General features: G+C 40.6%; 1 protein-coding gene across 4 annotated transcripts in view; it reads left to right on the forward strand.

The window, feature by feature from the left end:
- Nucleotides 1-17,845, forward strand: part of atp8b2 (ATPase phospholipid transporting 8B2) — a 32,864-nt gene that overhangs the window by 8,198 nt on the left and 6,821 nt on the right. For all 4 annotated transcript variants that reach the window (XM_037784054.1, XM_037784052.1, XM_037784055.1 and 1 more), the window contains 23 exons: nt 2,454-2,512; nt 2,620-2,733; nt 3,830-3,928; nt 4,069-4,130; nt 4,312-4,384; nt 4,737-4,807; nt 4,908-4,987; nt 5,499-5,657; nt 5,737-5,825; nt 6,002-6,198; nt 7,108-7,228; nt 7,763-7,850; nt 8,503-8,537; nt 8,646-8,805; nt 8,895-9,083; nt 10,618-10,733; nt 10,950-11,114; nt 11,608-11,719; nt 12,848-12,953; nt 14,668-14,911; nt 15,094-15,277; nt 17,132-17,355; nt 17,464-17,547. In XM_037784054.1, coding sequence (XP_037639982.1) covers nt 2,454-2,512; nt 2,620-2,733; nt 3,830-3,928; nt 4,069-4,130; nt 4,312-4,384; nt 4,737-4,807; nt 4,908-4,987; nt 5,499-5,657; nt 5,737-5,825; nt 6,002-6,198; nt 7,108-7,228; nt 7,763-7,850; nt 8,503-8,537; nt 8,646-8,805; nt 8,895-9,083; nt 10,618-10,733; nt 10,950-11,114; nt 11,608-11,719; nt 12,848-12,953; nt 14,668-14,911; nt 15,094-15,277; nt 17,132-17,355; nt 17,464-17,547 — 2,831 coding nt within the window. The remainder of the gene's footprint in view (nt 1-2,453; nt 2,513-2,619; nt 2,734-3,829; nt 3,929-4,068; nt 4,131-4,311; nt 4,385-4,736; nt 4,808-4,907; nt 4,988-5,498; nt 5,658-5,736; nt 5,826-6,001; nt 6,199-7,107; nt 7,229-7,762; nt 7,851-8,502; nt 8,538-8,645; nt 8,806-8,894; nt 9,084-10,617; nt 10,734-10,949; nt 11,115-11,607; nt 11,720-12,847; nt 12,954-14,667; nt 14,912-15,093; nt 15,278-17,131; nt 17,356-17,463; nt 17,548-17,845) is intronic.

A 17,845-nucleotide genomic window follows, 5' to 3' on the forward strand; every position in this document is an offset into this window, starting at 1 on the left:
TTATACAGACTTGCTGTGTAGCATCTAGTCTGCGTCAGGGCTTCTAATGCCCTTGAAGCTGTCAGAGGCATTAAACACTTAATGGACAGTTTGCTAAAGATGCTCATGCATTCAGGTCAGGTTGGCCAGCTTGCACAGCTGGTACAGACACTGCCTGGGCCTGACATCAGATGCTGGGAAGCCTCAGTGTCTCTGTGCTTACCTGGCACAAGCATCTTACCCTCTTTCCATGGAGGGTTGCAGCTTTTACGCTGCCTTGTCAGACAGATCTCTCTCTCTGGTGGGTGAACGTCCCCCCCCCCCAGAAAGCAGCGTAACGACCTTCAGGTATAGATGGGAGAGGTGCCAAAGGGAAAAAGGAATTGGAAGAGTTCCAACAGATTAGATGTTGGAGGATGTGCACCTACACAATCAGACAAATCTGATATTGTTATACTAACCAGAGTTTAGAAGAGAGAGCAGATCAAATATCATCAGAGCTGGATTCTAATGTGGTGCAACATGTCTGCACTCCAATTAACTTTACATACGCAGTAGATAAGAGTTGAATGCAACCTACAGTCTATCACTTTCTCTAATAGATATACTTATTTTTCTGATTTTACCAATAAAACAAGAATATTTTAACTTCTTTTTGGAGGAGGCCGATTGTTTATTGCAAAAAATATTGACATCATGTTAATAATACACATTTGATAATATTGTACAGCTATGGATACAAACTCTCCACCTCCCTACACTCGTAATCAATGACCAGGACTACTTAATGGTAATATTTAATGATTTTTGCATCAATGCGAGGAAGCCCCTTATATTTGTCCTGTATTTATCATGCAAATTAAAAACAGACATTCCTGGTTATTTTATCAATAAGCATTTTCTCAACAGAAAATGTATGTTAAATATCCACTTAATATATATCCATATCAATATACTGTATAGACTGTCACAATATCAGATTTTCACCACACGATTATCACGGCCAAAATAATTCACAATAATGATATTATCGCGATATCTATAGATGTCAAATTAAAGAAAATAATGTTAAATCATCTTTGTTTATTGTGTTTATTGTTTAAGTGCAGGGCGGTGGAGAGAAAGTCTGTAACCGTAATGCACAAAAGCAATATAAGAGGCGCTGGATTATTTACATAATATTATCATATGTGTATATTAACATTATATCAACATTTCATTTTTAAATATCATGGTTATCGTCAATAACGGTATATCGCCACACCCCTAACTGTATAATATATCAAACACAGTATATATCAGTATCGCAATATAAAGTAACAAACCCTCCGATAAAACAAAGGGAGATATGGCAAATAACTTGTATTTTCTAACTTGACTAAATCCACTGTGACATCAGCCCAGCTGGTCTGTAGTCGACCTGAGCTCATCTGCTTCACCAAATCTGTCTTCTAACCTGTAACAACAAAGAGGAGCTCTTATGTTATCTCTTTCAGTGGCCTGTGTTTGTTTGTTTGGTACAGCGGAGACCAAGATAAGTCGGGGCTTCACAGTGCTGCAGAAACACAGGAAACCACATGGTCTTTGTTTATGTGCGTGCGTTTGATTATAGGGCCTCTGTTGTGTGTTGTCCCTTCCTGTGGCGCCTCGTTGACTCTCAGTCATCAGTCAAAAGTCAGAAGTCAGTTGAGGACTTTGTTGTTTCTGAGCTACAGTACGTCTGTGCAAAACATCTTTTGGCCCTGAATGTTACTGTATATCTGTGTGTGCGTGTGTGTGCATGTGAACTGTGTACAGTCCTGTGCAAAACAGGCCAGTCATTTAAATTAAAAAGCAGTCTCATCACTATTAGAGGAGACAGGCCTGGCGGAGGATGAGGAGGAGGGGAACTCCCAAACTACCTTGCTTCAGCATAAAGAGAAACCTAAAAACAGCACACGGATAAAGAGCAGGGTCAGGCGGGGACTTCTATTCTCTATAGATTTACAGTAAGTGTAATGGATGTAACGCTTCATCTGTGACTACCTGTAATGGGTCCCAGTACTCCTGTTGACTCAAACAGATGTACAAATCTGTGGTTACGTGTTGCATATCTGTGACAGATTGTACATTAAGAGACAGAGGCAGCGGATAATTAAAGATCGGAGGTAATTGGTCTGATTATTAATTCTGCTGTGTGTGTATGAGACAGAATGATTGTGTCAGACCCTATACTAAAACAACCTCCAGCAGACTACTCCAGCTTCATTGATTTATAAATAAATGCACTAACATAATGGACTGTCTGTCTCCTTCACTCTCTTTCTCTGTCCAGGTCTCCGAAGGATTTTACTGATATCGACATCCTTTAAGAATTACAATTGGTCCTCTTGTGCACTTTGACACACAGAGATGCAGCGGTTTTGGTGCTTTCTGTATATCTTTGTTATGATATCATCCTTTAATGACTCCTATTGTGTCTTGTGTTTCTGCAGAGGAGGAGAGAAGGGTCAGAGCCAATGACAGAGAGTACAACGAAAAGTTTCAGTACGCGGTAAGACCGTTTTGTTCCAAAATATGCTCAAGAAGACGAGAGAACATTTGAATCATTGAAGCGATTGAACTGAGAGTCCTTATAATTGTTCCCTCTTCCTCATCCAGAGTAACTGCATCATGACATCCAAGTACAACATCGTCACCTTTCTGCCCGTCAACTTGTTTGAGCAGTTCCAGGAAGTAGCCAACACCTACTTCCTTTTCCTGCTCATACTACAGGTGAGGAGAGGAGGTGAAGGAGGTGAAGGAAAGAGAGTGAGTGTGTGAGAGTGCGGCTGGAGCGTCAAAGGCTGAAGAGTTACTATTTACATCTGTGTCAACTACTCTTTGATGGCTTACCATGACATTTTGTACAGTTATTGTCCCCAGAGGATTAATGCTACTGACTTTGGTGATCATCTGACTTTTACTCTAGTGGCACCAGCAGGCTAATTTATCCAATACTTTTGTCGTATGACTAAACTAGTGACATACCCATCAACCTCAGCTGTAGTGTATGGAGGACGGAAACTGACAAACTCAAAAATAACGAAATAAATGACTTGATAAATAAATATATATGCCATTAAATGAACCAAAATTAGTATTAAAAATAAATGTAGGCATGAATTAATTAATATAATGTCACATAAATTTATATTTCTGTTTTTTTAATTTGCTTCTTTATTTATTTATCTTGGTATTACTTCCTCTATCCATCTACTCTTCTATTTAATTTTACCTGTTATTTATTTTTATTAACTTTTTAATTCATTTTTTGGGGGGGATTTATTTTGTATTTATTCAAAATGTATTTTTAATTAATTTATTAATTATTTAATTGTATTTATTTATATACTTTTATTTTAAATTTATTTTGGATTTTGGTAGGTTACAGCCTCCATAGGCTGTACATTGTGTTTAGTGCCAAATGTTAGCATGCTAAATTAAGATGGTGAACATGGTAAAAATGATACCTGCTAAACATCAACATGTTAGCAGTCATTGTTGATATATATATATATATAAGCATGCTGACATTAAATACAGCCTCACAGAGTCACTAGCATGGCTGCTGACTCTTAGTCTTTCCATGTTTTAAACCCAGGGAATATATATATATACAGTTGTACAACCTTAGTGCTTATTAAATCCACTTGGAACCGTCTCACCAGCACCTGAACCTGGTGCACTCAGGTGCACTCAGGTTCTTCGGGAGCTCAGCGGTCTGCTGTGTGGCTATAGGGTCAGATGTATCTGTCTCTGTATCACACTCTGCCTTTGTGTCCTTTTTCAAACTAATCTGCAAATCAACCTTCTCTCTGCCTCTGTCTAGTTAATACCTCAGATCTCCTCCCTCTCCTGGTTCACTACCATCGTGCCTTTAGCTCTGGTGCTGAGCATCACCGCAGTAAAGGATGCCACAGACGACTACGTGAGCATGGTTTTTTTGACGCACTACATACTCACGGATTCTTACAGTGAAATACAGGAACATCTGATTATTTCTAGCAGACTCTACTTTGACTGTAACATGCTCCTGAAAACCTCACACTGATCTTTTTTCTCTTGCAGTTTCGTCACAAGAGCGACAACCAAGTGAACAACCGCCAGTCTCAGGTCCTCATCCGTGGCTCGTGAGTCTCATGTGTTGTCATTTGCAACTAAGCACTCACCAGGGCTGTTGTTTCCTAAACTAAGACATGAAATTTATTAATAAAATTTCAACAGTTTTTCTTTGCAAAGTTTCTTCAATCACAATGATTTCTTAGCTTCTCTAACTGTTGTCTCTCTTCACACTGTTTCTCTCTGTTTCAGGCTACGGAATGAAAAGTGGTTGAACGTTCGAGTGGGTGATATCATCAAACTGGAAAACAAACAGTTTGTGGCAGTAAGTGTGTGATGTACATTGCCACATGCACACACACACAGTGATCAGGGGTCTTGCAGGGTGCATTTTGATTAAGACTACTTTATCTACCAATCTAGCATTAGACTGTTCCGGGTTCAACCGTCTGGATATGCTTGTGATCATGATGGTTATTTATACTGTATTGTAGACCGATTCAGTACAGTATGTGCCTTATTAGAGGATGCCACCTACTGTTGTTAATTACTAACTTGTTTGCAGATGCTAATTTTTTATTTTTTTTTCATCACTGTGCCATCTGGGCCTCACTAATTCTGTTCCTGTGCTGTCAGTGCAGTGCAGTGGATGCTCAGCTATTGTATCTATTTTTCAGGCTGACCTGCTCCTGTTGTCCAGCAGCGAACCTCACGGACTCTGTTACATCGAGACAGCCGAGCTGGACGGGTCAGAAAACTCACCACATCTCTTACCATCAACTCATCGACAATCTGCAGAAGCAACAGGACACTACATCTAAATCGCTGTGTGCTGTGTTATCTTGCAGAGAGACCAATATGAAGGTTCGTCAGTCCGTCTCAGTGACGTCCGAACTTGGAGGCCCGAACAACTTGGCTTCGTTTGACGGTGAGTTTCAAGAAAAAATCATCCTCTTCATCTTCCTGTCTTGATGATATAATATAGGTCAACAGGTTTCAGTGTTTATAAGGCAGACGTGATCCACCTTCACACCCTCGCACATGAGCACAAAATGTACACGCACGCACTTTCTGTCTGCCCTACCCTGCCAGCATTGAACGACAGCCTATCATCACCCGCCCACTAGTCTCACACAACCAAAGACTTTAGTGTCAGCAGCACAGCGCGCCCACACACACACACACACACACACACACTCCTCACCTGCTGCACAAAATGCATTACTGCAGCAAATCAACCCACACATATCAACTTACGAAAGGTATGTGTTTCAGCATGATGTCAGGTGGATGATTAATTCAACACTATATCATACAGCTAGGAAAATAAACCTAATACATAAACCTAATACTGCAATTGGATTTAATGGACTTCTGATTTATATTTGTATTTTTATGTATGTGTGTGTGTGTGTGTGTGTGTGTGTGTGTGTGTGAAGGTGAGGTGGTATGTGAGCCCCCCAACAACAAGCTGGATCGTTTCTGTGGGACTCTGTACTGGAGAGACAAGAAATACACCCTGACCAACCAGAACATGCTGCTGCGAGGATGTGTCCTCCGCAACACGGAGGCCTGCTACGGCCTCGTCATCTTTGCAGGTCTGTGTGTATTTGTGTGTGAAAGAAGTATGTATGTGATGTGAGTAACAAGTTTAACTCCCCCTTGTTTTTGTCTCAGGCCCAGATACCAAGCTGATGCAGAACAGCGGTCGCACCAAGTTTAAGCGTACGAGCATCGATCGCCTGATGAACACTCTGGTCCTCTGGGTAGGACACCCCAAACCTCTCACTTTCATGGCTCATATAGTCACTATTTCAGGACATGAACTCAGTGGCTTGAATCTAGTTTCATATATCTCCAGTATTCGATCCTAATTTGGGCTCAACTGACCAGAGATATCTGCTTGTACTCTTGCTTACTCTGTCTGTAATGTGTCTGTCAGATCTTTGGCTTCCTGGTGTGTATGGGTGTCATCCTTGCTGTTGGTAACGCCGTGTGGGAGAGAGAGGTGGGCTCCCTGTTTCAGAGCTACCTGCCCTGGGACCCTCCGGTGGACAACTTCCTGTTCTCGGCCTTCCTCTCCTTCTGGTCTTACATCATCATCCTCAACACCGTGGTGCCTATCTCTCTGTATGTCAGGTGAGGAGAAGTCCAAGGCATATTGTGCAAAAGAAAAGTGTGTATAGAATATGTGAGTGGCGAAAGACATATATGGATCACAGAAAATGAACAGAAGTGGTATTAAAGGGAGAGTTTGGGTGTTTTTAAGTGGGGTTGTATGAGGTACTTATCCATACTCTACCTACAGTATTTGACGTTCGGCTCACTCCCAGCTTAGAAAAACAGACAGGAGTTACCACACGGAAGCAAAGCAATGTACTGCTGTGGACGGGGCCGGCAGCTATATTTAGAATATTTTCGCTGGGTTACCTTGCCGTGAGACAGCTGTACAGTCTATGTAATCTATGCTCTCACCAAATCAACCAGACTCCATTGAAAAAACAGTAATTTTACCTTGCAGAACACGGGGGTTGCTGATCTACCATTGCCTCAATCAGTTAGTTTGTTTTGTGTTATTGTGTTATTTTGGTTAGTTTGGATTCACCAAAGTCACACAATAACACAAACAAACCAACCGATCGAGGCAGCAGTAGACCAGCAACCCCCGTGTTCTGCAAGGTAAAATTACTGTTTTTTTCAATGGAGTCTGGTGGCTTTGGCGAGAGCATAGATGGATGCAACGGCTTCAGTTCCCTGTCAGAAAGGGCTGTCTGACGGCAAGGTAAAGCAATGAAAATAGTCTGAATATATCGTACATGTAAACTGATATTGATTTATTTAGGTGAGTATTTCTTGTAGGTGGCTAAAATACGTTTTGCTATTGGCCTCGTCCACAGCAGTACATTGCTTTGCTAAACTATTAACTGATGAGCATTTATTGTCCTCTCTCTCTGTGTGTTCAAGGTGTACTGTTAGTGTTGTAAGTTATATGACTTTTACTTTACTGTTTTTGTAACCATGTCCCTCTCTCACATGTCTGTGTGTCAGTGTGGAGGTGATCAGGCTGGGCCACAGCTACTTCATTAACTGGGACCAGCAGATGTTTTGCTCCCAGTGTAACACAGCAGCTGAGGCCAGGACCACCACCCTGAACGAGGAGCTGGGCCAGGTGGGCAGCCACAGTTACAATACAGCAAACAGTCTGTGTGTTCATATTGATATTTCATGCATGTGTATTGATTGTATATTTTGCCCATCCATCCTACATTCACTCTAGTTTCTGTTGCTTTTCTGATGCTTAGTTAATTTATCTTAAATTCTTTTAAAATGCGTTTCTATTTATTTTTCAATACATTCTGCAGTAACTTAATGAACCACTTGTTTCTTTACTGCACATGCAGACTAAAAGGAATCTAAATTAAGAGATGAGGAGGCTTCACAGATTGGTCTGAAGAGTGCATCACTCTCTTGGGCTTTAAATAGTGTTCAGTAAAGGCAGTCAAAAGATTTCTCACCCTATACCCATTTCATGCATCTCAATTTTTAAGATAATTTAGATCCAAAATGAAGTTGAAGATCTTTATTTTTATTTCAGAATACGACAATAGCTTAATCTTACTTCTATACTTACAATCATTTTACAACAATAACATTGTCTGTGTTATTTTAGATTCAGTGTGACCATTTAATTTGTTTCCTTTAGGTTGAGTATATCTTCAGTGACAAAACTGGAACTCTCACTCAGAACATCATGAGCTTCAATAAGTGCTCCATCAATAGACAGACTTACGGTAAGTGTGCACACAAACACACATATACACTTAGTGGCCACTTTATTAGGTACACCTATACAGTCTATTGCAGTCATTCCCAAAGACTGGGTCGGAGCCCACAAGTTGGTCGCCAGAGATTTTACCAGGGTCGCCAAATAAATGAGCAGAATTTCTTAATCCTTTATTTAACATTTATATCTGCAGTACACCTTTGAGCCACATGAGGGAGCCTGAATGTATAATGTTCAGTTTTATTAAATTGTATTAATTCAACAATATGTTTATTGCTGATGTCACAGTTAAAGGTGTTGTTGTACTGGACTACATTATATTTTTGTCCTTTCTATTCACATATATGAGGGGGGAGAATATTAGAAACACTTCTGAATATAATGCACCACCACTAACTCTGACCTTAATGCTAAAACTGAACATATAATTGAATTAATACCTCCATGACAACACATCTATATAGGCATAAAAGCAGACTTTATTGACTATATGGCAAAACAGTTGTATTGGATTGCATTAGCTTGTACAGATGTACCTAATAAAGTGGCCACTGAGTGTAATCAACATGCACAAAAACTACACAACACAGTCTTAAACGTGTGTGTGTTTGTGTCTGTGTGTGTGTGTGTGTGTGTGTGTGTGTGTGTGTTACTGTCAGGTGAAGGAACAGACCCGTTGGGACCTCAGCCAAAGGTAAGTAGCCATATCTGTTTTTGCATGCATTCATACACATGCGTATGTAGTATGTACTCCTAGTTTATGGCGTATTATCAGAGTCCCTGACTCATCATTTATCATCAGAGATTGGACTTCACCCCCTTCAACCACCTGGCGGACCCAGACTTCTGTTTCTATGACGACACCCTGCTGGAATCAGTGAAAGTGGAAGACGCACACACTCATGAGTTTTTCCGCCTGCTCTCCCTCTGTCACACCGTCATGAGTGAGGAGAAGAGTGAGGGTGAGAGAGGGGAATCTGGGGATGTGGAATGGCAGCAAACATTGACACCGTCTGTCTGTTATTTATCATCACTCTATCTGTCCACCCAGGAGAGCTGCTTTATAAGGCTCAGTCTCCAGATGAGGGCGCTCTAGTGACAGCAGCTCGAAACTTCGGCTTTGTGTTTCGCTCCCGAACACCCGGGACGATAACCACGATAGAGATTGGACGACCTGTCACCTACACTCTGCTCGCCATACTGGACTTCAACAACATACGCAAGAGGATGTCTGTTATAGGTGTGCAAGGATCGTCATTTTCAGTTTACTAAAAATCTGATAATTTGTTGGTGTTTATTCTAAAGGAACAGGCGGGATCTATTAGCAGAAATGGAATATAATATTAATATGTATGTTTTCATTAGTGTATAATCACCTGATCACAGATAAACCAAACACTGGCTCTAGATAGGGCCATTCATGTTTTCGCATCGGTCACCCTAGTTCTCCTACATGCTTGGCACTCTGGAGAAGTTTCAGTTTGTTGCATTCTCCTTGTTTTCCCTTCATTTACTTTTGCCTGAAGACTTTTCACTTGTCATAAAGCAACCTTACTTTCAAAAGGCTACAATGATGAGCACCTTGTTGCAGCAGGAATGTTGGGTGTACAGTATGTCTGTCACATTATCAGATTTTCACTACACGATTATCGTGGCGAAAAGAATTCACGATAACGATATTATTGTGATATCTATAGAAAATTTAAAAAAGTCAAATTCATTTTTAAAGGTGCTCTATAGGATATCCAGAGCATAAATATAACAGCAAACAACTATTTGCTATGTAAAGATAAAGAGGAGTAATGTCTACCTGAGCAGAGAATGAAGTCACTCTGTGTGTGTTGTAATCAGAGCTTCTCTTTGCTTTGTTGACATCGCCGGGCGCGTCCTTTTAGTGCATGTACATGCATGTGAGTGTGCCCCACTGGTTAGCTCGTGGCCGCCGCTCTGCACTGCTCACATACGGCGGTTACAGCCGACCGGTTTGCACTGTTAGCGCTGTTAACACCGTTAGCTACGAGCCGCCAGCTCAGCTGTTGCCATGTTGAGAGCCATGTGGAGGCAATAAAAATGCTCCCAATCTTGCATTTAGCACCTTTAACTCTGGTTATTGTGCGTTTTGTCTCTTTTTTGGCAAATTAATTACACTCAAAATACAAGTGTAGGAAGGAGGAGAGAGAGTCTCTAACCATAATTGTATATTTAAAATGATTTAAGAGGTGCTGGGTTATTTACACAATATTATCATAGGTGTGTTATTAACATTTTTAAATATCACGGTTATCAACAATACTGGTATATTGCGACACCCTAGTGAAGTGAAAATCACTTTAAATCTGAGATCTTGGAGCACTCTTCTTTTATTCCTGGATGCCATTAACGCAACGAGAACTGTACATAATATGTATTTAATCATGATCCACACTCGCACCAACTGGCAGGAGATCGCCAGTTAGTCAGGTTTACATTTTAACCCTCAGTGATATTTCACTGTGTGTTCCCGTGATTGATCGTCGTGTAATGAGCTGGAAAACAGCCCAGAAATCACAGGTCATAAATCCCTCTGGCCTTAGCAACAGCTTTGGTCTTGCAACAGAGCAGCAAGGCCACGAGGCACTGAGCACACGTTTATACATCATTGCCAAAAACAGCTTATCACCCACTGTGTGCAGGGATGACATTTATTGAAGATGAAAAAGAGGGGAGTCTGAAGAGTCTGGTTATTTGAAGGTGGTGGAAGAGTTGTTGAAGTATTTTGTCTTCTTTACACTCAGTGCGTAACCCAGAGGGCAGGATCCGTCTGTACTGTAAAGGAGCCGACACTGTGCTGCTGGAGAGACTTCACCCCTGTAACCAGGAACTGATGAATATCACCTCAGACCACCTCAATGTGAGTAAACACACATGCACATTCACTCTTGGATGGATGGAGCTGTACTGCCATCTAGTGTCTCTTGGAAACATATATCACCTTGACATGTGGCCTAAATTTGGACCTAATGATAGTGGAATAGAGTACCATCAACCTACAGGACTTCATTGTTTCACCTCATGTGTGTCCTCATGTCAGAACGTGTGTATATGTTTGTTATATATTTGGCTCCAGGAGTATGCAGCAGATGGTTTGCGGACGCTGGCGCTGGCCTACAGGGACCTGTCAGAGGACGAGTGGGAGGCATGGTCAGAGAGCCACCGCTGCGCCGACAAGGCCGCCAGCTGCAGAGAGGACCGACTGGCAGCCGCTTACGAGGAGATAGAACAAGACATGATGGTTAGTGGCTTGATGTGAGAGTGTGCAACCATGTGTGATGTTGTGTGTCTGACTTTCACTTTCTTTAAATGGAACATTAAGCCATTTGTTTGTCACACAATTTATGACTTCCTTCCGCAAACTGAATAAAAATGGCATTTAAAAAAAAGAAAAAGGGAACTTTAGGTTTCGTTGGATGCAGCGTCTTGGCTATAACTGGAGAGGGGAAATTCCTTTCTTTTACTGTAGCTAAACAACAGCGTCAGATCTTGTCAGTGCAGGATGTTGTTTTATTGATTTAATGAGTTGAATTGATGGTAAGCCATTTCAAGTCATAACATAGACATTGTTTTTATGCCCTACTGATATTCCCTGGCAGTATAATAACTGGAATTTATGTGTGTGTGTGTGTGTGTGTGTGTGTGTGTGTGTGTGTGTGTGTGCGTGTGTGTGTGTGTGTGCATGCGCGTGCGTGCGTGCGCATGCGTGTGTGTGTGTGTGTGTGTGTGTCTAGCTCCTGGGTGCCACCGCTATAGAGGACAAGCTGCAGGAAGGCGTCCCAGAAACCATCGCTGTCCTCAATCTGGCTAACATTAAGATCTGGGTTCTCACTGGAGACAAGCAGGGTGAGACAGACACACTTTTACACACGCTTTCAGAGCTTCATTTGGAAGCAATTGTTTAAAAAGCACCACCATTTGCAAAGAATGAAACAAACAAAGAGATACTAAAGGGCATCTCAGCACGGTATCCTGTTGACATTGTGCTCCGACACTCAAATCTGAACAGATCTACCGCAAATTATGCCTGACATTCACTGAAATGGTCAACATAAAACTAGGCAAACCTGCAGATATCTAGGGTTGTAGAGGACTTAGATTTAAAGGTACAGTGTGTGGGATTTGGCGGCATCTAGTGGTGCGGTTGCAGATTGCAACCAACTGAGTACCCCTCCACTCACTCCTCACTTTCCAAGACGCCGGTAACGTGAGCTGCCGAGTTCAAAACCGTGGTAACGCCGTTCACCTCACTCAGAGGCCGTCCTTACCATAATAACACTACTTTAGGAGCAACGTAAGTCAGACGGCGGCTGGTGGCACCACGGTTTTGCCCTTTGTGGCTCACGTTACCACAGTTTCACAAGCGTGTCTGAGAACTACGGTGGCCTTCAGGTAATGTAAAAACGTGAAAGGCTCTCTCTAGAGCCAGTGTTTGGTTTGTCCGTTCTGGGCTACTGTAGAAATATGGCAGAGCAACATGGTGGACTCTGTGAAGAGGACCCGCTCCCTATGCAGATATGTTATGATTTGTAACTATATAAAAATAAATTGAATTGAATTAAATAAGAAGGGTTCATTCTAACAACAATTTTTAGTTTCAGGTGATTATACACTAATAAAAACATAGTTATGAATATTATCTTCTATTTCTGCTAATAGCTAACGTTACACACTGTTCCTTGGGCAAAAGAATATACTGTATGTTCTGTGTGATCTCCAGCTGATTACAACTATTGGTCACTATGACCAAGAGCCAATCATCAACAAAGCCAGGTCCAAGTGCCAGCCACAATTATATAATTGATCTGTGGTGGCAAAAATCATGCAAGCAGTGAAATTAAATCACTTTTCTCAAATATGAATAAAGATATAAACATGTTCAGCTCAACTGTTTATCTTTATCATGAATCTTGAACATGTTCAACTGAAATTATTAACTGAACTCCAGTAACTCTCTCCGTGTCTCTCACACAGAGACCGCTGTCAATATAGGTTACTCCTGCAAGATGCTGACAGATGATATGGCCGAGGTGTTCATCATCAGTGGACACACTGTCCAGAGCGTACGGCAGGAGCTCGGGTCAGTCCGCCTGTCTGTCTGTGTGTCTGTCTGTCTGTCTGTCTGTCTGGTGTTTCTGTTTCTCTACACTGTAGGATCAACACTGAACAAAAATGACAAAAGGCATGTGTTGATCAGAAAATAACTGAGAAGTGTACGCATGATTGGAGTGAGTAGTTGTGGAAGTGCAGTGTTCCAGCTGGTGGTTAATCCAAGCTTTGATTTAGCCACTACAGTTAAATCAAAACACTAAAACCACCAAGCTGGTTACGTAAATTTTAGGGCTGCATGATTATGGCCAAAATGATAATCACAATTCTTTTGATCAATATTGAGATCACTATTATTTATCATGATTATTCATTGATTTTAGGGACAATACTTGTCTTTCACTTTCACATTTAAATTAACAGACCACTGCTTTCACTTCCATGTTGGGCTACATTCCTGCTAATGTACACATATTTCCCGTATAGTTCCCGTATCTTGTGTGAATTGCAAAAAACCTAACTTTATTGCCATTACAACAAAAGCTATAAGTTAGCTTGGTGAGCTCATAGTGCTATACGGGAAAGACATGACAACACACAACAAAACATACTGATGAAACCTTATTATGATTAAAACATTGGGTAACACCTACAATAACCATCATTAATAAATGGTAAATTGATTAAACTCAATTAAACTTTAATTAATAGTTATTTTACTGTTAACAAACAATGAAATGATAATTAATAGTGTTTATTAATCATTAATAATGCTATAATTTATGCTTAATCTATCATTGGTTTGTGTAAATAATCAGTTTATAAATTATATATTATGTCATAAGCTGATATTTATTTATTGTTGCACACATTATAACATTGTATATACTATATTAAGTATAATGATTACCAAATTATTTTGTAAACCTTTTAAGAAAACATTTGTAAAATATCTATAAGCATTACATAGATAGATGGACCAGAAACCCATTATTAACCATTAACAAACTATTAACTATTTATTTAAATGATATTTATAGATCTTTTGTAATTTATTTATTAACCATTTAATAAGGTATTATAAACATCAGTTGCAAATTTATAACAGCCATTCAAATAATGTTTATAGATATTTTACAAGCAATTTCTTAAAGGTTTACAAATCATTTGGTAATCATTATCAAATACTTAGTATAGTAAATAAAATGTTATAATGTGTACAACAATAGACGGTTAAAGTAACATAAATTATAGCATTACTAATAATTAGTTAACATTATTAATTATTATTGCATTGTTCAATTTTAATTAACTATCAATTTACTATTTATTAATGATGGTTATTGTTAAGTGTTACCAAACATTTTTATAAATAAAGAAGACACTAAGCTAAATATGAAACGTACCTTAAAGTGCCCTAAGTTTTCCATTCAAGAGTCAAATAGCCTAAACATACAGTATGTAGAACAGCAACACCATGACGCCATCTTGGTGTTTTTTGTGTGTCGGACCAGCTAACATACACAGCACTGCAGTGATTTGGGTGATAAATTGATGAAGGCCAGGGGCTGAAACAACAGCGATAACTTCAGGGTCCTATTTATATCTATATCTATATTTATATCTCTTCTTTGATTTGTTTTCTCACCTGTGCCCGTTTTCCCATTCCTCTTTCATCTCCTCCCTATTTCCTCCTCTAAAGACAAGCCCTGTTGATGTTGAGGTTTGTTTGTCTTCCTCTCCAGGAGAGCGAGGGAAAGAATGATCGAGCTCTCGCGACCCAGAGATGGCGGGAAGGAGGAGGGGATGGAGGGATGTTTCATTGGTAATGGGTTCAGAGAGGGACAAGAAGGAGATGGTACGGTAGGAGGAGGAGGGAAACAGCTGCAGTGCCCTCCTCCTCCTCCTCCATCACCACCACCACCTCCCTCCAACCTCATGGACAACATCTCTGGAGAGTTTGCCCTCGTAATCAACGGTCACAGTCTGGTATGACACTCCCGCCACACTCACATACTGTGCACGTACACAAAACAAGCAGAATTAAACTGTCAACTGTCAAATGTGTAACTTGCATCAACAAAACTATTGTTTTTCAAAGTACTTTTCTTCCACAGATGCAACTCTGACCCTTTAAACTTATCCACTCTCTCCCCTCTTTTCTTTGACAGGCCCACGCACTAGAAGCAGACATGGAGATGGAGTTTGTGTCGACGGCATGCGCGTGCAAAGCAGTGATTTGCTGCAGAGTCACCCCGCTGCAAAAAGCTCAGGTGGTGGAGCTCATCAAGAAACACAAGAAGGCCGTCACTCTGGCTATAGGAGACGGAGCGAACGACGTTAGCATGATCAAAAGTGAGTTGTGCAGACATGGAGGACAGGACGGAGAGGAAAGAGGGAAGTAGCTGCATCGGTGGCAGCGTTGACCTTTAGGCAATGGACATTCTCAGCAGAAGTGTAGAAGTTGTTTATCTACATGGTGTTACTAGTAGTGACGAAGGTGGTGTGGAAATGTATGTTGCAGTAGGTGTGATGTCTTCATCAAGTTAGGTACTGATGTCTTAGTGTCTTCAGTGTGGTGAGTGTCCTCTCGAACCCTACGGACCCGCAGGTTGGCCACATATTGCGCTGTGCAGACAAACATTGTTCATACCATATTTTCAATTCTAATGGAAATCCCAAACATACCAAATCTGTCCAACTGAACTTTGGGAAAATGTGTATAACATGATAAACAAGACATCTTGAATATTTTCATTTGATGAAATGGTACAGCCATGAAATACATTAAGTCTTACTGTATGCAGCATACTCACATACATGGACGGATTATAAGACAATGGGCCCCTGGGCACAGACATGTAAAGGCCCATACTCTTCAAAATACATATTTTTCTTTGTTTTGCTTCTCTTTGTAAGCGTATCGAGTCTCTTTTTGGTCGTTTTGCAACTCTTTTTGGTCGTTTTGCAACTCTTTTAGGTTGTTTTGCATCTCTTTTTGGTCGTTTTGCATCTCTTTTATGTTGTTTTGCATCTCTTTTTGGTCGTTTTATATCTCTTTCTAGTTATTTTGGTGTCTCTTTTTGGTAGTTTTTCATCTTTTTGTGGTCATTTTGTGTCTCTTTTTGGTAGTTTGGTGTCTCATTTTGGTCATTTCACATCTCCGTGGTAGTTTTGTATCTCCTTTTGGTAGTATTGTATCCCTTCGTAGTCCTTTTGCATCTCTTTGTAGTCGTGCATCACTGTGTTACTTTGCATCTCTATGTAGATGTTTTGCATCTCTTCGTGGTCTTTTTGTGTCTCGTTTTGGTTGTTTTCTGTTTCATTTTGGTCATTTCTTGTCTCTGTGCTGGTTTTGTGTCTCATTTTGGTAGTATTGCATCTCTTTGAAGATGCAAAACTGAAGAAATGTTAGCAGTAACTTCAAACAGAGACTGGCCCAGGGGCCACCTAGCCTGTTGGGCCCCTGGACCTGTGCCCACTAGTCGTGTTCAGTTATCCGTCCATGCTCATACTGTGTGTTTGAATATTTCACTCAGTGCATACAGCATATAGCTTCATCAAGAGTTGCACAAAGGTGATACAGAATGAAAGTAAGATGTTGTTGTGACCTTAAAGCTGCTTAAGGGGAAACAAAGGGAGAGGTTTGGTTTAGCCAATAACCCAATGTTTTGTTTTTCACGAAGTGTATTTGTAATAGTCTGTTGCATCACCTCGTGTGTTTGTCTGTGGATGTACGTCATGTAAACATGTATATGTGAGTGTTTCTTCAAATGAATTTATGCAAGTACAAAAGCAGAAATACAGCGGTTGGTTCACATCCTGTGATTTAATCTCTTCAAATCTCAATATTAGCATTTGTTTTTTTCTGAGGCATTTGTTTTATCTGTTCCTCTTTTTAGTGAGTAATAATAATAGATCGTTTACTAATGCTCTATAGATGACTCATAAGCAATTAGAGAAAATGTGGGTTGCTAGCTTGTTAAGAAAATCTCTGGCTGGTATTTATCCTATTTTACCTCTAGTTGAGTCTAGATGATCTAGATGAGTTAAATTGCTTATTTCTCTTTATTTCTAATAGTACAGAGACGATTTGTTATCAAAAACCCTGCAAGAAAACCAATAACAAAAGTCCAGTTTTTCCAGCTATAGCCAGCTTTATGTGTCTCTCTCTTTCTCTCTTGTGTCCTTCTCTTTCCACTCCTCCAGGTGCTCATATCGGAGTTGGTATCTCAGGTCAGGAGGGGATCCAGGCCGCACTGTCCAGTGACTACTCCTTCTCCCAGTTCCGCTTCCTACAGCGTCTCCTGCTGGTGCACGGTCGCTGGTCCTACCTGCGCATGTGCCGTTTCCTCTGCTACTTCTTCTACAAGAACTTTGCCTTCACCATGGTGCACTTCTGGTTCGGCTTCTTCTGTGGCTTCTCGGCGCAGGTCAGAGAGAGTAAAGCTCATCTTTACGTCAACACTCAGGGGTTAGGAAAGTGTAATCATGATTTTCACTTTGTCTGTGTTTTCGTGTCCATCTCCTCTCTCTCGCAGACGGTGTATGATCAGTACTTCATCACTCTCTACAACATTGTCTACACCTCCCTCCCTGTGCTGGCCATGGGGATATTTGACCAGGTCTGTTCACGCATACTGTGCATGCTGTATTGGTTCCCCTATATTGAAGAACCACATGAATGTTGGGGAATTCTTCGTTGCTGTCTAAATATTTATCAGCCATGATAACAGCACATCAAAAAAAGATGAAGCCATATTCTTGGTTTTTATCTATTTATAAAGCCCTATAATGATGTGTGATGGCAACTTGCCATCATACATCACGTCCTTATTAGATCGGTCAATATTTGACTCGTTCAAGTGATCGGCTAAAGCTTGAAGTCCCGCACGCAAACATTAAATTTGGGGAAACTGCTTT

The sequence above is a fragment of the Sebastes umbrosus genome, chromosome 11 (assembly GCF_015220745.1).
Source record: "Sebastes umbrosus isolate fSebUmb1 chromosome 11, fSebUmb1.pri, whole genome shotgun sequence".
Classification (NCBI taxonomy): domain Eukaryota; kingdom Metazoa; phylum Chordata; class Actinopteri; order Perciformes; family Sebastidae; genus Sebastes; species Sebastes umbrosus.